Raw genomic sequence first — 24325 nt, forward strand, 5'->3', positions numbered from 1 at the left:
AAGTATATGATGAAGAAGACCTATGGAGTTTGCAAATGGATACAGCTAAGTTAAGTGAGTTAGTACAAATCTGGCAGATGCTGGATAATGTGAGAAAATGTGAAGTTGTTCATTTTGGCACGAGAAATAAAAAAAGCAGAATATTACTTAAGTAGAATAACTTCAAAATTCCGAGGTGCAGAGGGACCTAAGTTTACCAGTCCATAAATCATAGAATCATAGAATATGCAGTGCAGAAGGAGGCCTTTCGGCCCATCAAGTCTGCACCAGCCCTTGGAAAGAGCACCCTACTTAAGCCCAAGCCTCCACCCTATCCCTGTAACCCCACCGAACCTTTTATTTGGGACACTATGGGCAATTGTTTATCATGGCCAATCCAGCTAACCTGCACATCTTTGGGCTGTGGGAGGAAACCGGAGCACCAGGAGGAAACCCACACAGACACGGGAAGAACATGCAGACTCCGCACAGGCAGTGACCCAAGCTGGGAATCGACCCTGGGACCCTGGAGCTGTGAAGCAACTGTGCTAACCACTGTGCTACCGTGCCACCGTACATGAGTTGCAAGAAGCTAGCATGTAGGTACAGGGCACAATCAAAAAGGCTATTGGAATGCTTTCCCTTTTGTACGAGAGGAATTGAATGCTTCAGTCATAAAGGGCATTGGCGAGGCTACATCTCGAATACTGTGTGCAGTTTTGGTCTCCTTATTTAAGGAAGGATGTAGATGTATTGGAGGTGGTTCCCAGGATGGTTCCTAGATTAATATCTGGAATGTCTGCAGAGGGATTTGGATAGGTTAAGTGGATGGGCTAGGGTCTGGCAGATGGAATATAATGTGACAAATGTGAGGTTATCCATTTTGGTAGGAATAATAGGAAAAGGGATTATTATTTAAATGATAAAATATTAAAACATGCCTCTGTGCAGAGAGACCTGGGTGCGCTTGTGCATGAGTCACAACATTTAGTTTACAGGTGCAACAGATGATTAAGAAGGCAAATGAAATTTTGTCCTTCATTGCTAGAGGGATGGAGTTTAAGACTAGGGAGGTTATGCTGCAATTGTATAAGGTGTTAGTGAGGCCACACCTGGAGTATTGTGTTCAGTTTTGGTCTCCTTACTTGAGAAAGGACATGCTGGCACTGGAGGGTGTGCAGAGGAGATTCACTAGGGGGTTAATCCCAGAGCTGAAGGTGTTGGATTACAAGGAGAGGTTAAGTAGACTGGGACTGTACTCGTTGGAATTTAGACGGATGCGGGGGAATCTTACAGATACATATAAAATTATGAAGGGAACAGATAGGATTAATGCGGGCAGGTTGTTTCCACTGGCATGTGAAAGCAGAACTAGGGAGCATAGCCTCAAAATAAGGGAAGTAGATTTAGGACTGAGTTTAGGAGGAACTTTTTCACCCAAAGGGTTGGAAATCTTGGAATTCCTTGCCCAGTGAAGCAGTTGAGGCTCCTTCATTAAATGTTTTTAAGATAAAGATAGATAGTTTTTTGAAGGATAAAGGGATTAAGGGTTATGGTGTTCAGGCCAGAAAGTGGAGCTGAGTCCAAAAAAGATTAGCCATGATCTCAATGAATGGCGGAACAGGCTCGAGGGGCCAGATGGCCTACTCCTGCTCCTAGTTCTTATGTTCTGATGAGCAGGTATTATTATGAGTCATATAATCTCCACAGTGCATAAGGAGGCCAGCCGGACCATTGAGTCAGTACCAACCCTCTGAAAGAGCTCCTTAGCTAGGCCTACACCCCCGCCTGAACCCAATAACCGCTTAACATAACCTACACACCTTGGGACACTAAGGAGCAATTTAGCATGGCTAATCCACCTAATCTGCACATCGTTGGACTGGGAGGAAATCTGAGCACCCAGAGGAAACCCACGCAGACACAGGGAGAATGTGCAAACTCCACAGAGACAGTGACCCAAGGCTGGGATTAAACCTGGGTTCCTGGTACTGTGAGACAGCAGCACTAATCACTGTACCACCACTTGAGGATATGTTGGACATGCTAAGCTTGTTTCCACTGGAGTTTGGAAGAGTGAGGGATGGCTTGATTGAAGCACAGTAAGAAGTCTTACAACACCAGGTTAAAGTCCAATACGTTTGTTTCAAGTCACTAGCTTTCGGAGCACTGCTCCTTCCTCAGGTGAATGAAGAGGTATCAGGAAGGAGCAGTGCTCCAAAAGCTAGTGTTTGAAACAAATCTGTTGGACTTTAACCTGGTGTTGCAAGACTTCTTACTGTGCTCTCCCCAGTCCAACGCCGGCATCTCCACATCTTGTTTGAAGCATGTAAGATGCATAATTGTCAGGACATGGTGGACAGAGGAAGGATGTTTCCACTCGTGGTGAATCAACCCTCCTTCAGATGTTTTGCCGCTAAGTTCTTAAATTTCTACCCTGAATCTCTCCACCTGTGAAACTCCATCTCATTGTTTAAGATGCTTTTTAAAACCTACCTCTTTGACCAATCTTTTGATCAACTCTCCTAATATCAGCTATTTGGCTCTGTGTCAAATCTTGTTTAATAATGTTCTTCGAAAGCCTCTTGAGATGTTTTACGAAAGAAAACCATGAGGAACTAATGGCCCACAATGCTGGTCAGCTCAAGAACTTAAATGGTTGGCCTGCGACAGATTTATGGAAGAAAAAGTATGAAAGCTCTGTGATAAATTCCTTTCTTCAGGGACATGATTCAACGGATACATTTCTCAGTGTAATTTTGGGCACGTTTGGCGAGATTGCAGATGGCATTTAACGGAACTTAGTACCACGAATTTCTCCCCATTACTGGCTGTCTCGCCATCGGATTCACTGGACTCACACTTCCACTTTTCTCCCCGAACAAGAAGCAGCTGCTTTTAAACGCTCCCTCACCACACACTTCCAGTCAACACACCAGCATGGCAGCACACCGACCTGCTCCTCGATTTGGGGGCGCAGACCTGGCCAAGCTTCCCAACCCTATGGATGAGAGGCGGGCCATCCTGTCCCCCCCCCCCCCCCCCCACCCCCGGAGGGGATTGTAGGACCACCAGCAGGGTCAGCAATGCCGCCTGGGATGCAGTGGGAGAGGCTATCAGTGTGGACAGCGTGACCAGGGTGACTGCCATCCAATGTCGGAAGAAGACCAATGGCCTTCACTGAGCTGCAAGGGTAAGTTGCCACCTCTCTCCAGGCATCAGTTCCACCTGCTGCCCCTCAAATTCCCAAGCCCCCCCTTCCCCCGCCCACAAATCTCCGACTGCCACCTCGCACACTCCCTGCATCCGATTGTAATGCTTGTTCCTCAGCACCCACTGGCAACCAGCAGCACAACCCCTTCATGTCCAGGTGCAATGCCCACACAAGCCACCTGCTATAGACCCCCTGACCCATCACGGATGTGTCTCACGATGCCCTCTCTTTGTCCCTGCAGTAGAAGACAGTCCATAATAAGTGGGTAAGGACCCCGGCGGGGGAGGGATGCCAGACATCCAAATCCGCACCGGCTTTGAGAAATGGGCCCAAGAGATCGCAAGGTTGACCGAGAAGAGACCAGTCACCGACAGCAAGTTTAGCCTGCACCACAAAGGTTAGGGTCAACTGCCCCTTCACCCAGATGACCTCTCTTCATGTCAGACAGAATGATCTTTCCCTCTCACTGACCACATCTCCATTAACTCGCAGGATCTCCATCTGATGAGGCCAGGCATCTGGAGTCGTTTCCCCCCCCCCCCCCCACAACCCCCCCCCCAATCTCTCCCCTCCTCTGCCCATCACCCAAGAAACCACCTCAGAGAACACCAAAAAGGCTGTCATAGAGGGGTCACAGTTCACACCCCCACCTTCCACCAACACAGAGACATTAGTGCACAGGATTTTATGGCACAATATGGTGAGCACCACACAGTCGCTGATGCACATCAGGCAGAGGCAGAAGCTGATGCAGACAATGCTTACTGCCCCGGCCAACATTGCTGTCAGGGCAATCGCTGTGGAAAGCATGGAGCATAAAGTCCACATCTTGAGTGGTGGTTCCCAAGGCACGGCTCAGTCTGTGACGACCATGGCTGAGGGCCTTGACGTCATGTCTCAGTCACTGCTGAGGACCATCGCTGAGGGTGCTTACACCATGTTGCAGACAATGGGGAGGCGCCAAGACTGGCAGAGCTAGATGACACGGGCCTGGAGCTCAATCCAGCTACACTTCCATCCGATGGAGTCCCTCAGAGCCTTCAGGAAAGCGCTGGAAACCATCCGTGGCCTGCCACCAAGGAGACCACGGCGCTCCCCAGTTCATCTAATGCCCACCTTCCTGACACCAGTGCATCTCCAGGGCAGTGGGCAGGACAGGGTCGCACGGTGATGCCTGTGGCATCAGCAAGTTGCCCGGGGCCCTGCAGAGGACGTCCGCCAAGAGGATCAAAGGCCACCGGGTGTGGAAAGCAGCAGGCTGCCTCCACATCTGATGTGCATCCTGCGGACAAATGTAGATGTGGCAGTAGAAGCCAAAATATCGAGGAGCACTGAGTGGGGGGTGGTATGGGGGGTCACTATCTGTACCTTATGGAAATGGAAATGTCAGATGTTCACTATTAAACATCTTACATGGAGGGCAGACAGCGGGAGGTTCAATTCGGCCAGAGAACCAGGGATGCCTTCCACTCGATACTCATAGGACGAAGCTGTGTCCATCGGCTCACCCATTGCTCAGCTTCCTACCCACACCCCCAATGCCTCCTTCCTCCACCCCTCCCCCATTCCGCTGCTTCATAAAATCCCCCCTCCATTTCCTTCCTTCGATCATGTTAATCTTCACAACGGGCCTGCCTGCACCTCCCACCTCCTGTGGCCCTCTGCTCCCTCCAAACCCCACCACCCGGGCAGAGTGGTCCAAGATCAAATGCCCCCTGACACAGACCCCATTCAGAGGATGGTGTGAGCGTTCTGACAGTAGAAAGCCAGCAGTCAGACGTTTTGCAGTAACTGAGGAGCACCAGAGCTTTCACCACAGCGAGTTATCATCACTCTCCTGCCTTGTATATTGTCCCACTGACAGTGCCAACAGAGGCCCATCACCCTGCAGTGATGTTATACAGACACTTGGAGGGGGAATAACAGGGTGGTCGGGGAGGGGGGCGGTGTGAGGAGGGTGTGTGATTAATCAGGGTGAAGAAGGGAAATTGGGGGGGAGGGGAGATTGGGGGGAAGCCACTTAGCAGTTCAGACAGAAACTAAAGAGGTAATTTTAACCTCACCTTCAGGTGTGAAAGTAACAAGGTTGATTTGACTCCCTGATTTACACTGTGCAAGATTTCATTTCACATTGAATCCAGTCAGTTTCCCACTGCCTGGCTTCAGTTAAAATAACCTCCCACATCACATTCGAAATTAGATTGGACAGAATGATCAAGGAATGGGTCATGAATGGATATGGGAACAGGGAGGCTAGAATTGATTCAGACTACTTACTCATGTGGATGCTAAATAGGGTGGGCCAAATGGCCTTGTATGTATGGTACATCTTTTATGTATTCGTATGAGTGTAGATCTGTAGGGCAGCATGGTGGCGCAGTGGGTTAGCCCTGCTACCTCACGGCACCGAGGTCCCAGCTTCGATCCCGGCTCTGGGTCACTGTCCGTGTAGAGTTTGCACATTCTCCCCGTGTTTGCGTGGGTTTCGCCCCCACAACCCAAAGATGTGCAGGTTAGGTGGATTGGCCACACTAAATTGCCCCTTAATTGGAAAAAGAAATGAATTGGGTACTCTAAATTTATTTAAAAATAAGTAAAATAAATGTGTAGATCTGCAAATGATTGAGATTGTGCTCTGTATGGCTTCTGGACAAGTACTCATTCTTTCACTCCTAGCCACTCTTAACCTTTTGCATGTAGATCCATAATACCGACATGCACGATCCTACCATCAATCATATCACCATGGAGCCAGTAAGGATTAATGATCTTGGATATTGCCTCAAGTCAGGGTCTCAGTTCAACATTTTTACAATCCGCATAGAGACCATTAATGTTTAAATAGATATGTGAAACCCCTGTTATTTGCTGGAAGAATTAAGCCACAAGATTCCTTAGTTTAAGAAAATGATTTTACTATAAAAGAGTGACACAAAACAAACACTATTAACTAAATACTACCTTAGGTCATCATTTATCTTTTACAATAAAAGCATAAACATGATCACATACTGTCAGGAACAGAATCTTGCCATTTTCACTTTGACACCTCCTCTGCCACAAAATAGTGTTTTGCTACTTTTTTAGGCTCTTGATGGTTCCTTCGCTTCCTGGTATCAAATCAAAGTGCCACAGCTCTCAGGAATTCACTTTGATTCTCCTCAGCATTCCAACTAATCTTTGAGGCGTACATTGTCTTGGAGTCCTTCCACAAGCCTGCAGTCAAGCGAGTCTCCACTGCTCCTTACCTACCTCACAACTTTGGACACTCACCTCACCTCAGAAATATTCCTGATTTCTGATTGCCCTTTTGCTTCTGTCTGCAGCTGTTTTCCAGCTCTTGACAGACTGTCTCTCTCCCCCTCCCTCTCTCCCTCTCTTTCTCTCTCTCTCTCTCGCTCTCTCTCTCGCTCTCTCCTTCTCCCTCTCTGTTCCCAAGATGAATGTCTTGTCTCTGTGAGAAAAACACACAGGTAAACCCCACATATATGGAAGGTTCCCTGAAACCTATCTCCATTGCAATGTGTCATACCCAGGATGTTCCAAACAGGAATTTAAATCAATTATCTTTGCCTTAAGAGCAACTCCTTTGATTCTGTGACTCATATGTATAATTTATATCTCTAATGGAGTTAATAATCCTTATTGCAGACTTTCTGGTCCCACCAAGGAGTTCCCTTGTTTTCAAGCTGTTTTTAACTTCTTTCCACCTGTGATCTACACGTATATTTTAAGAGCATGATTCAGCCCAAATGTTGCTACGGTGCACAGCCGGTGTGATGTGTGAATTGGGGGGAGAGGTCCAAATTGGGCTTTGCAGTGGGCACCATGCTGATCGCCAGTCACCCGACTCGTGGTGCCTGACACAATCTGGATCATGCCGAGCGAGGGCATGATCCAGATGATGATATTTAAATGATATTTAAAAAGGCTCAATTGAATATGCCGATTTTGCAATTACCTGGCACCCAGGAGTCACCGGCTGCATTGGCAAGCCTTTACCTGGGCACCAATTCATACCGGTCTCCACAAGTGGAGGCCAGTTGCGATGGGCACTCGGGGATCTCGGAGGCCACTGGAGCCCCCAGGTTGTCTCCATGGCTCAAACAAATGACTAAGGGCGCGATGTACCGAAATGGGAACAAAGGCCCTCACTAAACGTGTTTCCCAGTGTTTGCAGCATCGAGAAACACATCTCTATCAAATGTCACTCATGTTAGACAGAGGACTTCAGTGGGGAACGCATGGCCGAGGTCGCACATAACCCTGATTTCTGCTTGAGGAGCTCTGCTTGCTAAAAATCTTCAGTATAGCGAGAGATCGGGGGCATTCCACTCTCTAGAGCCCGAGCCCGAGCCCCCCCCCCCCCTCTGATGGTGTCCTTGTCCTTGGGCCCCAGCACACCCTCCAGCACCTTTGCAGGGCACCCCTGGCTCGATTGCCGCTGCACGGAAAATGCCAGCTTGCCTTGGCAGTGCCAACCTGGTACCTTGACAGCGCCCCTGAAAACTGGCAATACCACCATGGAACCTTGGTAGTGCCAGGCTGGCACCCAGGTGGCATTGCCAGGGTACTAAGCTGGCACCCTGCCCAAAGGCCATGCACCTGGGGGCTCCAATCCCCTGGCAGACCCCCATGAGTGCCATTTTGTCTGATCCCCATTTGCAGAGACCAGTAATAAATGGCACTCGCTCGCGATCTCCAAGTTGAAGGGATTGATCCCACGCCTTGGGTGCCTTGGGAAACTGCATATTAGAGTAAGACTAGCTGCCTCAGTTTAATATGCAGATTTGCCAAAGTGTGATCCCGCCCATAATGTGTGGGTTTCACATCGCAACATGTCACAAGGCCTCGTTAGATCTCGCAAGATGTTGCGAGCTGAGTAGATCCCGGGAACGGGACCTCTCGGCTTCTATCGGCCACGTTGCGACGCGACACGCTACTTTTCGAGCGGAGCGTGGCTATTCGAACATGCCCTAAGTATGGGTGACTCCAAGTTTGGGTCTCACCAAAAGATCTGGTGGGAAACTGCCTGGAAAGCCTGGCCAAAATGATGCTAAGAAATGTTTGGCTGATTCGTGCCCTAAACCTTTTATTGGGGTAAGTGCAGACCTCAGTGGCTCTATCAAAGGCACAGAGGTGGTTCAAGTACCTCTTTAATTCTGACATAATTGACTTCTGCACATCCTCCCCGTGTGTGCGTGGGTTTCCTCCGGGTGCTCTGGTTTCCTCCCAGACTCCAAAGATGTGCAGGTTGGGTGGATTGGCCATGCTAAATTGCCCTTAGTGTCCAAAATTGCCCTTAGTGTTGGGTGGGGTTACTGGGTTATGGGGATAGGGTGGAGGTGTTGACCTTGGGTAGGGTGCTCTTTCCGGGGGCCGTTGCAGACTCGATGGGCCGAATGGCCTCCTTCTGCACTGTAAATTCTATGTCTATGTCTAAACACCCTTTGAACCGTCGCTACTTGAGGTGTTCTTGCAATTTCTAATGTCCAGAATTCTAATTACCCCACCCTAACAAATTTAGGGTGGGTTTTTCATTGGCCCCTCCCACCGGCTGGATCCTCCAGCCCCACCAATATTAATGGGATTACCATGACCAACGTGGGAAAATCCGATTGGCAGGGATGGACCGTCTCAACATTATTCTTTGCAAAGCTAAAAGAGGCTTCTAATATATTGATATAAACTGTCAAAGCAGATGATTAAAACAACATTTCCTCTGCAAAATGAAGCATCTGACAATGACACTGAAAAGCCAGCTCTGATGACATGCTGAAGTCTCAGCTGTATAAACTGGTCTGTGTACCTGATAACACACTTCTCCCAACAGAATGGGTTCTGTGATAAAGTTAAATTTAGACAGATTTTTCTCTTCACCAGTGTTCTCCTTTCACACCCTTCCCAGCTGGAGTTATTGATTCCTTCCTGGGTTCATAAACCAGTAATTATCTTTTGGCATCATGCCCAAGCAGCCACTTTTTTTTTCCTACACAAGCCTTTTGGCACTACTTGAGTACCCGGGCTATTTGACTAAAGGGAACTTCACACCCCAGACTGCCTCGGCCTTTACCCAATAACCACAGCCATGCACTTCAACAGTAGAGGTTCAGTAACTATTAGAAGCAGGGCCCCGAGTTGATAGTCTCCTCCCTACACCAAGGGTGATGTGGCCACTCCTATCAAATCTGCCACTGCCCCGGCTAACTCCAGCACAGAAATACTTGCCTTGGACGGAATGCGCCGAATATTCACTGGGATTTCCTGGGATGAGGCCCACATTCTCCAGAAGAATAGAAGGTGATCTAATTGGAACAAATGGAATTCTTAAGGGCCTTGACAGGTAGATGCCGGGAGTCTAGGACTAAGGGACCATATTCTCAGAATAAGGGGATGGTCACTTGGATCTGAGATGAGGAGGAATTTCTTCACTCGGGGCATTGTGGATCTTTGGAATCCTCTACCCCAGGGAGCTGTGGCTTAACGAGAGTACAGGTAAAGGTAAATAGTCCCAGTTGACAATAGGCTGCTTTCCCCTTTGAGGGGGAGAGCTGACTGGTGGTGATTTAACCTGAGGATCACCACACCTCAGGGGAGAAGCAGGGTTGAGAAGGCCCCTTCATGAATAACCTTTAGAGATATTCAAATCAGAGATTGATAGATATTTAGATTTTAAGAGATTTGGGAATAGTGCATGATAACGTAGCTGAGCTGAATCAGCCACAAAACCTATTTAGATGATGAAGCAGGCTCAAAAGGCCAAAAGGCCCACTCCTATTTCTTATGCTCTTCTGAGAACAAATCTGGGAACCTCCCCAGTCCGTGTGTTTAGTTACTCATCGAACAGTCAACACAATAAATACTACGGACTAAGAATATACACATTTTGGAAAATTTGAACAGTCAGTTTCACAGAATTTACATAGAATTTACAGTGCAGAAGGAGGTCATTTGGCCCATCAAGTCTGCACTGGCCTTTGGAAAGAGCACCCTAATTTAGCCACACCTCCACCCTATCCCCCTAACCCCACCCAACCTTTTTGGATACGAAGGACAATTTAGCATGGTCATGCCACCTAACCTGCACATCTTTAGATTGTGGGAGGAAACCGGAGCACCTGGAGGATACCCACGCAGACACGGGGAGAATGTGTAGATACAGGGAGAACGTGCAGTCTCTGCACAGGCAGTGACTGATGGATCTCTATTTGTAACCCTGGATATGCGTTTTCCCTTCTTAGTTCCCAAATAACAGAAATTCAGGCTGTGCTTTTTGGCAAAGTTTCTATGAACTTTATTGTCAGCTTTAGTGTCTACTGATAAACATTTGGTTGCAATACAAACTTAGGGTTGCAGTACAAATTACGGATTGATTTAAACAAAAGAAAAATGATTTAACAAAGGTAATCAGAAAAGACATAGGTTTCAGAAAGAAGTTAGATTGATTCTGGAATGCATTTATCCATCCCAACAAGTGATTTTTAAGAAGATTATTATCTTAAAGTCTTGCCTTCTTTACATCTGTGATTGGCTATGACTAATTTATAATTCACTCAATTCGACCAAACTGTCTGTCAATTTAAGAGATAAATTTTTTAGTGTAATTTTCCATACCCTGGCTTGCCAATTATACCTCTAACATTAATTAGATTAACACAGTTTTCGAAAAGTCATTATGACCCTGACTGACTGTTACCATGGAAACGGAACCGTCCAGGCTTGGGAAGGCAGCTGCATGCAGCGGGCATACAGTCTTTTGTCGCTGAGCTTGAATTCTCTGGCAAGTCTCAAGCAGCTTGCAACATTGAAAATTTAGAGTCTTATCTGATTAGTTCCCAGCTAGTTAGCTTTCCTCACTCTCATGGTTAATATGATTTAGTCAATGACTCTTAATGATTTCTCAATTAAACCTTTTATCTATCTCACCTATAGCTAACCAGAAAAGCTGATTTCTATCAGTGACCCAAGCCGGGAATCGAACCTGGGACCCTGGAGCTGTGAAGCAACTGTGCTAACCATTCTGCTACCATGCTGCCCACCCATTTGACCCATTTAAATAAAAATAAAAATCAGTGCAATGAATCACTCTGATGGGCTACAGTCACTTAAAGGATACTAGATTGAAAAAAATTAGTTCCATCAATAACCTTCCCTCTCCTTCGAATTCTTCAAACAGAAATTCAATATTAAAATAAATCCTCTCATTGGACTTGAGGATTTCTGTTTGAGTGATATGTGCAGAGCGAGGCACAGAACCAAGCAACTAAAGTATTTACTTAAAAATGAAGGTTTATTGACGGATAAGTACCAGAGATAAAGCAATATATGTTTAGTCATTCCAGTCACATAAATTAACACACAATTTCCTTACTAAATTCTCACTGAATTCTAAATACTACTATGTTTTATTTTTTTGTCTTTCTCTTATATGTTGGTTTCTGTGTAAATGTGGATTTTCTTTTTACAATATTTACAGAGATACATGTGATATTATTATAATGGTACTGAGAATGTGACCCACATTTCTATATTATTAGGTGCATGAGTCGAACATCGCTTTCATACATAGATTTTTAGAGCTGTGCGAGCTCTCTCACACAGATCCTCTTCCTACATCTGTTACCACAATACTCACCTCTTCAAACTTAATTCGAATACCGAGTAGTACTGCAGTTCTGCATGCTTCACCCGATACTTGTGTCTATGCATTCACATTGTGTATTTATGTGTACCCTATATTTTATTTCCATGTGTGGAATGATCGGTCTGGTCTATACGCAGAACAATACTTTTCACTGTACCTCAGTACACGTGACAATAAACAAATCCAATCCAATCCAAAACTGGACTGACTCTCTGACTCTGAGTCCATTGACTCTCTGCAGTGCAGAAGGAGGCCATTTGGCCTCCGAAAGAGTACCCCACCTATCCCCACTCCACCTCCCTCTCCATGTGACACCACCCAACCTGGACATCAGCACCAGGGATCCGGGTTCAATTCCGGCCTCGGCCCACTGTGTGGATTTTGCACGTACTCCCAATGTCTGCATGGGTTTCGTCCGGGTGATCCTCCCACAGTCCAAAGATGTGCAGGCTAGGTGGATTGGCCATGCTAAAGTTGCTCCGAAGTGTGTCGAGTTTGGGTGGGTTACAGGGATAAGGTGGGGATTGGGCCTGGGCAGGGTGGTCTTTCGAAGGGTCGGTACAGACGCAATTGGCTAATTGGCCTCCTTCTGCACTGTAGCAATTCCATGAGTCAAGAACAATTAGGAGCTGGAAAGTAGCCCTATTTTCGGTTCAAGAATTTCATGGCACCGAGATAAATTGCATCAACCCTACTGCCACCTTGTTTCAAATTAACACTAAACTCAGCACAGACTCGGGATCGAATCTGGGACTGTCCTGATCTGCATTGTGCTACTTTAACTATCTGAGCTTTCAGCTGAACTCTATTGTTTTCATATGATAACAGTGACTATACATCAGAAGTACTTCATTGGCTGTAAAATGTTTTGACACAGCCCAAGGTGATGTTAGGCCCTCTACAAATGCAAGGTTTTTCTTTCTTAATTTATGCTCCTCATTGCCTGTACAGTCAGCTGCACCTAGATACGTAACGATCTGGATAAGACATGCGCACCCACTTCTGGGAATCCTGTTAATCAAAAAGAAACAAATCTATATTTGTTGATGCTTCAAATTTGAACCTTACTGGCCAACATACCTGCCAGCAGTTCAACTAATTTCACCTAGTGTATTTTCAAAACCCCTTCGCTCTTCAGACATTGGCATTTATCGTATTTTTGTACATTATCACCTGTGTCCTTTCATATCATGTTGTGTTTTTGCTTTCAGCTTGGTGACCACTAAAGAAATAGAAGGTTCCAGATCACATACACCAGCCATGTCTCCTTCCGACTTCCTGGACAAATTGATGGGAAGGACATCAGGATACGATGCAAGAATTCGGCCCAATTTTAAAGGTACATGGCACTGAGGGAAAAGGCTCTTCAGAAGTAGATTTGAGAGACCATGGGGTTGAATTTTTGTTTGTGGGTTGGGACCCTGACATCAGGAAACTCACGGAATCTTGGAAACAATCTTTTGGCGGAGCCCTATCCAATTAACAGTGATTGATGTGCTCCCAAGGCTATGGGGAAAATAAGAGTTCACCTAAAATGAAAAGGTCGGCAGATAAGATATCAGACTTTTAGCTTAGATACCATATAAAGGGAGAGATCACCCCAGAAATACAGTTAAACATGCACCGGGGATGGCAGCATGTGTGAGGACCGATACAGAGTTTTAAAAAAAAGTTAGAGTACCCAATTCATTTTTTTCCAATTAAGGGGCAATTTAGCCTGACCAATCCACCTACCCTGCACATCTTTTAGGTTGTGGGGGCAAAACCCACGCAAACACAGGGAGAATGAACAAGCGCCACATGGATAGTGACCCAGAGCCAGGATCGAACCTGGGACCTCGGCGCCGTGAGGCAGCAGTGCTAACCGACAGAGACAGAGTTAACCTTTCAAGTCCACATGACTTCTTCAGGACTAAGTGATGAGCAAAACAAGCCTCCCTGCTTCGACAGAGTGACGAGCAAAACATGCCTCCCTGCTTTTTATTGACAAAGTGTCAGAAGACCTGGAGGGAAAATTTCGCCTATTGGATCTACTTCTCTCTCCACAGATGCTTCTGGACCTGCTGAGCTTTTTCAGCACTTATTCTTTTTTAAATTTCAGATCTCCTGCATCAGTGGGCATTTTTCTTTTAGTTAAATACGCGAGAGAAAATCACTAAGTTATAAATGTGTTCAGAAAATAAACACGACAGAACATGCAAACATCATACGAATTAGAAGCAGGAGTAGGCCACTCGGCCCCTCCAGTCTGCTCTGCCTTTTCATGTGATCATTGCTGATCTGGTTTTAACATCAACCCTGCATTCATGCCCCCGATAACCTTTCACCCCCTTGTTAGTCAGGAATCTATCCAGCACTGCCTTTGAAATATTCAAAGACTCTGCTCCCACTGCCTTTTGAAAAAGAGAGTTCCAGGGACTCATCACCCTCTGAAAAAAAAGTATCCTCGTCTCCATCTTAAATGAATGACCCTTTATTTTTAAACAGTGACCCTAGTTCTAGATTCTCCACCAAAAGGAGGCATCCCCTTCACATCCACCCTGTCAAGGCACCTCACTATCTTAAATGTTTTTTAAAATTTAGAGTACCCAATTAATTTTGTCCATTTAGGGGGCAATTTAGCGTGGCCAATCCACCTACCCGGCACATCTTTGGGTTGTGGGGGCGAAACCCACGCAAACACGGGGAGAATGTGCAAACTCCACACGGACAGTGACCCAGAGCCGGGATCGAACCTGGGATCTCAGCGCCGTGAGGCGCTGTTAGCTATTGTGCTAGCTATTGTGCTGCCCTGTATCTCAAATATTTTGACCAAGCTGCGTCTTACTCTTCTAAATACTCGTGGATACAAACCTAACCTCGCCCAAGTTTACCTCATCAGACAAGCTGCCCATTCCTGGTGTTAGTATAGTAAACATTCTCTGAAATATTTCCAACATATTTGCATTTTTCCTTAAATAGAGAGGCCAATAATGTACACAGTAACCCAGATGTGGTCTCAACAATTCCCTGTGCAACTGATGCATAATATCCCTACTTTTGTAATCGATTCACCTCACGATAGATGATAAGATTCCATCAGCTTTTCCTTCACTTGTACTTTTGTGCCAAAAAGCAGCCACCTGTGCCAGAACAATTCTGTGATTCTGTAATAAATCTAAACAGGTTAGAGAGTGGGCACATGGCTCGTAGGCATGATTCCAAGCTATCTCTGTCAAGAGTCAACACTGACTAGTGCCAGTGGTAAATTATCATCAATGCCATTCATGATGAAAAATGAAAATCGCTTATTGTCACGAGTAAGCTTCAATGAAGTTACTGTGAAAAGCCCCTAGTCGCCACATTCCGGCGCCTGTCCGGGGAGGCTGGTACGGGAATCGAACCGTGCTGCTGGCCTGCTTGGTCTGCTTTAAAAGCCAGCGATTTAGCTGAGTGAGCTAAACCAGCCCCTGGTTTACCTTTATGCTCACCTTTATGCTTAATCTCACCCCAACTATACTATTCTACTTTTGTAATACCATGAATCTATATCTTTAACTACTTACATAATATTTCTGCAACAGTTCTTTCACTACTATCGATTCCAACTAACTCCAACTCCTACTACTCCCCTCCCCATGTCACAGTCCTGGAGGTTGCATTCCCCCACCATATTCATGGCCCTCAGGGAAGAAGTCTTGTAGACATGAAGGCTTCCTTCTGCATCCAGAAGGACATCATGATCTGTAGAATGAGACAACACTTTAACAGCATTGCTGTCTGTATCGCTGGGAAGCGGAGTTTGATGATCAACCATGATCATAACGAATGGCACAGCAGGCTTGAAGGGCTGAATGGCCTCCTCCTGCTCCTATTTTCTATGTTTCTATCCCCATAACACTTGATTCTCTTACTGATTAAACATGTCTATCTCAGCCTTGAACATACTTAATGACCCAGCCTCCACAGCCCTCTGAGGTAAAGAATTTCACAGGTCCACTATGCTGTGAGAGAAAATATTCCTCCTCATCTCTGTCTTGGATGGATGACTCCTTACTCTGAGGTCATGCCTTCTGGCCATATACTTCAAAATAATTAACACGCGTCGTTTTGACCACATCGTTCCTTTATTTTTTTTATTTCTATGTTGCTCCATTAGACATAGACATAGAATTTACAGTGCAGAAGGAGGCCATTCAGCCCATCGAGTCTGCACCGGCTCCTGGAAAGAGCACCCTACCCAAGGTTAACACCTCCACCCTATCCCCATAACCCAGTAACCCCACCCAACACACGGGGAGGTTGTGCAGACTCCGCACAGCCAGTGACCCAAGCCGGAATCGAACCTGGGACCCTGGAGCTGTGAAGCGATTGTGCTATCCACAATGCTACCGTGCTGCCCAACGAGCAATAGGAAGAATTGCTGAGGATATGGAGGCTATAAAGCTTCACTTCCTGTAATCAGACTCATTTCCTGCAATCAATTCTGGGGCACGATTGCTGTACAGGATTCTGCAGATGTCCTCCAGCTCTAGAGGGAAGAGGACTTTCAGCTGGAACTGAAATATGAGTGCCAATTGATTTTCACCCCGGAAGGTACCAGCTCTTTGGCACTGTGTTCCTCGATGGTCTCTGATCTGGACTTAGGCGAAGCACCCTTTGTGGAAGACTCTTCCGGGACAACAGAAGTTAAAGTAGGAAATACATTGGTAGATGCAGGGAAGGCAGTGTTGGGAAGGCAGTGGCATAGTGGTATTGTCATAGGACTAGTAAACCAGAGACCCAGAGTAATGATTTGGGGACCCAGGTTCAAATCCCACCACTGCAGATGGTGAAATTTGAATTCAATAAAAGTCTGGAATTAAAATGATGACCATGAAACCATTGTTGATTGTCGTAAAACCCTATCTGGGTTCACTAATGTCCTTCAGGGAAGGAAATATGCTGCCTTTACCTGGTTTGGCCTACATGTGACTCAGTTGACTGAAGGGCAGTTAGAGCTAGGCAATAAATTCTGGCCCAGCCTGCGACGCCCACATTCCCTGAAAGAATAAAAGAAAAGATTCAGTCGAACTAAGATCTGAATGCTAATCAGCGATGAAAGACACTGCCGACTCCTCTAAATTGACAGCAGAGACTTCATACGATGCCTCCATCTATGGAAAAGACAAATCTTTAGGACCTCAATACTGCTCAATATTCTCTCGGAAGAGCAAATTCAAGTCCAGGAGGTCCTGCTCAGTATTTTCCAGGAAGAGCCAATTCAAGCTCAGGAGGTCATCATGGAAGTGGTCACTGTTTGTTGCAGTACCTTTTGTACCTTCCACCTCTGGCCTTAATGTGTGTAAAATTGAGAGATGCAGAACTCCTTTGGGTTTAGTGGATGGTGTCTTTTTTGAAAGAAACAAACTCACTGCTGAGGATATAAACTTCCTTAGCGTCGGAAGGCTGAATTTCCACTGCTTCTAAATAAAAGGTTGAAGATTGTTGCATGAAAGCTAGTGAATCACACAAATGATGGGCACATCTGGTTTTCCGAGGATTCCGAGAAGTATGTCAACATCACCACTGAATGTACATTGATGATTATTAACATAGAGAGAATCCATGATCTGTCGGCCCTTTGTAGATGAGAGAAACTGTAACCCTGCCTTTTATTGGAAGGTTGCTGCCTGGACCTTGTAACTTAATGTTGAACGGATGAAAGGTTATTGGTTGAAGTCAGTCAAGTTAATCTGCTGATATGTCAACAGCAGCTCCAGCATCAAAATTAAAAGTATGTTATGGCCCAGTTGATGTTACTGTTGGATAAGTCAGGCCCCAGGGTGGAACCTGGCTTGATAGATCCCAGCTTTATTTTTTTGTTTAGAAATGCGGAGGATGACTACTGAACAGAGTCACAGGAGTCGGCTGATAATATTTTAACAAACTATGAAAACATCTTTAGACAAGAAAGGGTGAACTATATTACACTATTCCTCCACCATCAACTGTTCCTTTACAGATATATACAGATTCATAAGGACAACGTAAGTTACAAAATCTGTATTTTATTCTCATAGTCACAGTATATACATAGCCCATGTATAACAATAGGTTATCTGTGTTGGGAGAAACAACACTCTGAAACTAAGCAGATGCTATGGATATCTCATCAACTGCCCCCAGAAGCTCGACATACTGTAAGCCAACCAGTCTTACTGAATTTTGTCTTTCACCCAAATGTCCCAAATCTATACACCTGAAGCAATTGCCATGGAAATTTCTCCCAAATGACGCTTCCATTTGGATGATTTCCACAAGCATCTATCTCCAGGATTTCAAACTCTCCTTCCAGTGTTGCTCTCCTCTGGATTGCAAGCTTTATTTTCCATACACTCACTCTGATACTCAGCCGTTCCAACAGAATACCACTGCTTTACAGCCGCATAGTTTAACTATCTCTTTAGATGTTATGGCTTCTCACAAGCCCACTTTAAGGCTGCTTCCTGCAGCTCTGTCCCTTTAATTCTGAGCCTTTCCTCTGCACTTTACTTTATCTTTGCTGAAGAGGACCTTGTTCAGATTCCTGTCCTTTATTGCACTGATTGATTGATTGCACTGTCTTCCTGCAGCTTTCTTCTGTCTCAATCCTTAGCCTTTTAAAACTTTCTTCCTTCTTTTTGAGCAGTCTGCCTCCTGCAGCTCCCACTCTCATGTCCAACTTCTTCTGTGCCTCCTGGTGTAATTCTTTAAAACTTCATTCATGAGATGTGGGCATCACTGCCTCGGCCAGTGTTTATTACCCATCCCTAATTGTCTTTGGCATTTAGGAATGGGGCACCTGACCCTCCCTTACGCACTGTTTTTGTTTCGTTTCTTCTTCAGCGCAGGTGCAGGATCCCCTTTTTAAAAAAGGAAAATAACTAACTGCACATATGCACAGAGCCAACCTGCCTTAGGAGAATAGCATCTGCTCCTGGATCTATTGCACAAAGAAAGGGAATGACTTCAAGCTTTTGCTCCATCTCCTGAAGGCCCCAGAGTAAGGAGTCATCCATTTAAGACCGAGATGAGGAGGAATTTCTTCTCTCAGAGGGCAGCGAATCTGTGAAATTATTTACCGCGGAGGGCTGTAGAGGCTGGGTCATTAAGTGTATTCAATGCTGAGGGAGACGCATTTTCCATCAGTGAGGGAATCTAGGGTTATGGGGATAAGGCAGGAAAGTGGAGTTGAGGTTTATTACATCAGATTAATCATGTTTCATTGACTGGAGGAGCAGGCTCGATGGGCCGAATTGCCTACTGCTGCTCCTTTGTCTTATTGTCTAATGGTTTTATGTTGCTCGATATTGGAGAAAACGGTGTTTCCATAATAAACAAAACAAACTTCTCTGTGGGCCCTCAAGGCAAGGGAGTGGGGCAAAGACAGAGGCTGCTGACCAGGCATGGTCATCGATGCCTCTCCCCAGTGTGTCTCCTTTGTCTGATGATTTTTTTCTGAGCATGATTGATTGATTGATTTATTGTCACACGTACCGAAGTACTGTGAAAAGTATTTTTCTGCGGCCAAGGGAACATACACAATACGTACACAGTAGATAAAAAGAATAATCGACAAACTACATCGACAAATAGTGATTGGTTACAGTGCGGAACAAGGGCCAAACAAAGCAAATACATGAGCAAGGGCAGCATAGGTCATCATGAATAGTGTTCTTATAGGGAACAGATCAGTCCAAGGGAGAGTCGTTGAGGAGTCTAGTAGCTGTGGGGAAGAAGTTGTGGGGAAGGAGCAGTTCCTATGTCTGGATTTGCGGGCCTTCAGACTTCTGTGCCTTCTGCCTGATGGAAGGGTCTGGAAGAGGGCAAAGCCTGAGTGGGAGGGGTCTCTGACAATGCTGTCTGCCTTCCTGAGGCAGTGGGAGGTGTAGACAGAATCAATGTGAGGGTGGCAGGCTTGTGTGATGCATTGGGCTGAGTTCACCACACTCTGCAGTTTCTTGTGATCTTGGGCTGAGCAGTTGCCATACCCAAGCTGTGATGCAGCCAGATAGGATGCCCTCTATGGCACATCTGTAGACGTTTGTGAGATTCGATGCATACACGCCGAATTTCTTTCGTTTCCGTGTGAAGCAGAGCTGTTGTTGGGCTTTCTTGACTGGTGCATCAACGTGACTGGACCAGGATAGATTGTTGGTGACCCCCAGGAACGTAAAGCTATCGACAATCTCCACTTCGCTGCCATTGATGTAGACAGGGATGTGTGTCATGCTACGCTTCCTGAAGTCGATGATCAGTTCCTTGGTTTTGCTGACATTTAGAGAGAGGTTGTTTTTGGTACACCATGCAACCAAGTGATCTATCTACCTTCTGTAGTCTGATTTGTTGTTGTTTGAGATACGACCCATCACAGTCGTATTATCCACAAACTTATAGATCGAATTGGAGTAAAATCTCGCCACACAGTCATGTGCATTTAGGGAGTACAGTCGAGGACTGAGCACACATGGTTGAGGCTCCGGTGTTGAGGGCTATTGTGGAGAAGGTGTTGTTGCCTATCCTGACAGATTGCGGTCTGTTGATGAGGAAGTCAAGATATCTAACTGCACAGGGAGGGGTCAAGTCCAAGCTGCTTTCAAAGGTTACTATTCCTTTGATAATACCAATTAGTTTTTTACATCAAAATCTCCAAGGCTGCCACCATGTTCTGAGATGGGTCTTTGTACCTTATATTGCAGGCATGAGACTTGGTTCTTGGACAGACTGTAGACATACTCTGACATCTACTTAACAGCTATTTATTAGTAATGAATAGAAGCAGGTTACAGAGTGGGCACGTTGCTTCTCGGCATGATTATAACCTCTCTCTCTTGTACCCAACACATGACAGACTGATGTCAGTCGTACATCTTCGTCTGTGTCCTGCATTAATAATAATAATTATTATTATTAATATAATAATATTATATTATTATTAATAATATTAATTAATAATAATATTATTATTATTAAACTGGAGCGGGTCCAGCGGAGATTCACACGGATGATCCCAGGAATGGTAGGCCTAACATACGATGAACGTCTGAGGATCGTGGGATTATATTCATTGGAGTTTAGGAGGTTGAGGGGAGATCTAATAGAAACTTACAAGATAATGAATGGCTTGGATAGGATGGACGTAGGGAAGTTGTTCCCATTAGCAGGGGAGACTAGGACGCGGGAGCACAGCCTTAGAATAAAAGGGAGTCACTTTAGAACAGAGATGAGGAGAAATTTCTTCAGCCAGAGAGTGGTAGGTCTGTGGAATTCATTGCCACAGAGGGCGGTGGAGGCCGGGACATTGAGTGTCTTTGAGACAGAAATTGATAAATTCTTGATTTCTCGAGGAATTAAGGGCTATGGGGAGAGAGCGGGTAAATGGAGTTGAAATCAACCATGATTGAATGGTGGAGTGGACTTGATGGGCCGAATGGCCTTACTTCCGCTCCTATGTCTTATGGTCTTATGGTCTTATAATAATTGCTTATTGTCACAAGTAGGCTTCAATGAAGTTACTGTGAAAAGCCCCGAGTTGCCACATTCTGACGCCTGTTCGAGGAGGCGGGAATTGAACCCGTGCTGCTGGCCTTGTTCTGCATTACAAGCCAGCTGTTTAGCCCACTGTGCTAAATCAGCTCCTGCGCTAAACCAGCATGAGCCTATCCCATCTGTTATCTCTTGATACTAAACGCTATAGTGTGGAAACAGGCCCATCCAGTTTTCTTCTTCAAAAATTGTTCATGAGATTTGAACAATGACAGAAAGATCTGCATTTATTGCCTGTCCATATTTGTACTTGAGAAGACTGTCGGGAGCCATCGCCTTGAAGCACTGATATCTGTATGGTTTTCGCTGCACCCACAATGCTGTTATTGAGGGAGTTCCAAGACTCTGACCTGCTTGCCAGGGAAGGAACAGCCGGTATCATTCCAAGTCAAGGTACTGTGTGACTTGGTTGTAGGTGGAGGTGTCCCCATGCATCTGTTAGCCTTGTCTGGAAGGTGCAATGCCAGCATTTGACCTCTGTTGGGTCCAAAAGGAACTTGACCAAAATGCATGAAACGTTGACTCGTCCATGCTGCACACTCTTGTAATTAATGGTACAGGAAGTCTGGTGTTAGTGGTGTATCAGGGCCAGTGGCTTCCATTGCTATCGGTAACTGGCAAAATAAAACTTGTGCAGCCCACGAAAGACCTCCGAATCGCAAATTACAAATCACTACTTACAGCGATGCAGCTATCCTTTCACGCAAAATACTGTACACAGGGATGTTGAGGAAAAAAATATTTTAATAGGTTACGCCTGCATAAAACTGTAGAAAAAGGAATTTGATTGTGATAAATACAGAGCAGCACCAGTGTTTGTATCTGAAAGCAATTATTGAATTTTACAGACCACCTCAGTCAGTGTTCACCATGGCAACAAGGCCGAGTCCAGGGTAAATTTACGTTGTGCTGTTTTTTTTGTTTTTGGTACAGCCCTCACTCGAGAGATGATGGAAAGCCTGATTCCGTATCTAATGAATGTGGATGTACAGGTCTTGATAAATTCAATAGTATTGTGGCAGTAGAATACTTCTGAAGGATTACATTTATGGTTCAGTTATACTATGAATCAGAACCTTAATCGGGTCAGTGTATTGAACTGCCAAGGGTGGATTAGTGGAGCTGTCCCAGTTACACAGTGAGCTCGCAGCAGGACATTCTAATTCAGACTCTTGTTGATCTCACTGTGCAGCATGTCCATGAAAAAATCCCACATTTCTTTCCAGCCTTAAAATCCAGTAAGAAGCTACGTACCAATCCCTGTCCTCCCCCCCCTCCCCTTTTTAAACCTGGGTTTGGTCACAACCCATGTCAACAGAAGAAATATTTCCTCTCTAATTGCCTTGAATGTCTTTTTTTGTTCAGAAAAATATTACACGATGCCAGAACATGCTGTAGACAGAGGCACCTGCCTTTCACAAGCGATGTCATGGCATTATTTGAAGAAGATCAGGGAGTTCTCCCACTGTTTGAGCGAACAATTATCTCATGACTAATGACAGCAGAAGCAGATTCCCTGGTAAATGCTCTCATTGGGCTGGATTCTCCTACTCACGCCGCCAGTAGCGGAATTCCTGATGTGGCAGAGAATCTAGCGTTGGGAAGAAAATGAGATTGGTGTCGGGCGCTGACTCGTTTCCAATGCTCCAGCCCCCCTGCTGGTGTCAGGATCGAAGTTTGTGCCCCACATCAGAGAATGCAAATGGGTCATCAAGAGTCATTTGCATCCGATTATCGGGCCGGGCACCATATTCCCCAGGTCCTTCTGCTCTCCGGACTTCTGGGCCGGGAATCATGTGGGCGGGAATTGGTGCTGGTCCTGACAAGTGTGTATTTGGTGCTGTGAACCTTGCGGTGGGCCAAGGGGGTAGCTCTTTGTGGGAGTTGCCCCCAAAGTCCATCAGATGGTCACCTTCTCCCATACAATGCAAGGCCTGCCCACCTCACCAGAACCCCCATCACTACCCCCCCCCTAGAGATTCCCTAATTAAAGAACCCTCCCTCCCCTCCACAGACCCCCTAACTAAAGAGACTCCCCACAGAGACCCACTAAATAAAGAGACCCACTCCCAGAAGAAAGGCCTTTGTCAGGAAGCCCCCCCCCCCCCCCAAACAAAGATATGTGTTAGGAAACCCACCCCAGAAGAGAGACCCCAGTCTGGAAGCTAGACAGCAGTCCAGGCAGATGTAGTGAAAACAAATCACTGCTTTAACACTTACCAGGGCAATACACCTGTTGGCTCAGACAGAGGAAGCAGCATGTCCTGAAAAGAAAAAAACAGTCATCTGTGTTTAAGCCCCCTCAGACCTTTGATCTGCAAGCCTTTCATTCATTTCTCCTTGATACTTGACTGTGATTGACAGCTTCCACACACACTCCAGATGTGAGCATTGTTTCATTCATCTTTATCCTCAGTTGAGTAACTTTCAAGTGGTCAGCAGTGAAACTAACTGAATATTTATAAATGTCTAGTTTTGATTAACATCTCCTGGATCAGTTTGGAATTAAGTGCTGGTAGTTTCACAGCTGACCACTTCAAAGTCACTCAACCATGAAGGGAGATTACTGGAAAGCATTCACCTCTGTTTGAAGTGGCCCAGGAGCTGTCAATCAAAGCTTGCTGCTTATAACCATTGTCAATCACAGCCTAGTAAAATCAATATCAGGGGGAAATGAATCGATGGCCTTTAGAGGGGGTTTAAACCCAGCTGATTGTTTTCTCTTTTCAGGAATTGACAGGTGCTGCTTCCCCTGACTGATTCAGCAGGTGTATTGCACAGTGTTAAAGCAGCCATTTTATTTTCACTGTCTCTGTTTAGACTGCTTTCTAGCTTTCAGACAGGGATCTCTCTTCTGGGGGCTTCCTGACAGAGATCTCTCTTCTGGGAGGTCTGTGAGGGGTCGGTCTCTTTATTCAGGGGAGTCTCTTTATTTAGGGGGT

At 45.6% G+C, this 24325-nt stretch overlaps 1 protein-coding gene across 2 annotated transcripts in view; it reads left to right on the forward strand.

The window, feature by feature from the left end:
* Positions 1-24325, forward strand: part of glra3 (glycine receptor, alpha 3) — a 291131-nt gene that overhangs the window by 71745 nt on the left and 195061 nt on the right. For both annotated transcript variants that reach the window (XM_038805770.1, XM_038805771.1), the window contains exon 2: positions 13049-13176. In XM_038805770.1, coding sequence (XP_038661698.1) covers positions 13049-13176 — 128 coding nt within the window. The remainder of the gene's footprint in view (positions 1-13048; positions 13177-24325) is intronic.

The sequence above is a fragment of the Scyliorhinus canicula genome, chromosome 8 (genome assembly GCF_902713615.1).
Source record: "Scyliorhinus canicula chromosome 8, sScyCan1.1, whole genome shotgun sequence".
Classification (NCBI taxonomy): Eukaryota; Metazoa; Chordata; class Chondrichthyes; order Carcharhiniformes; family Scyliorhinidae; genus Scyliorhinus; species Scyliorhinus canicula.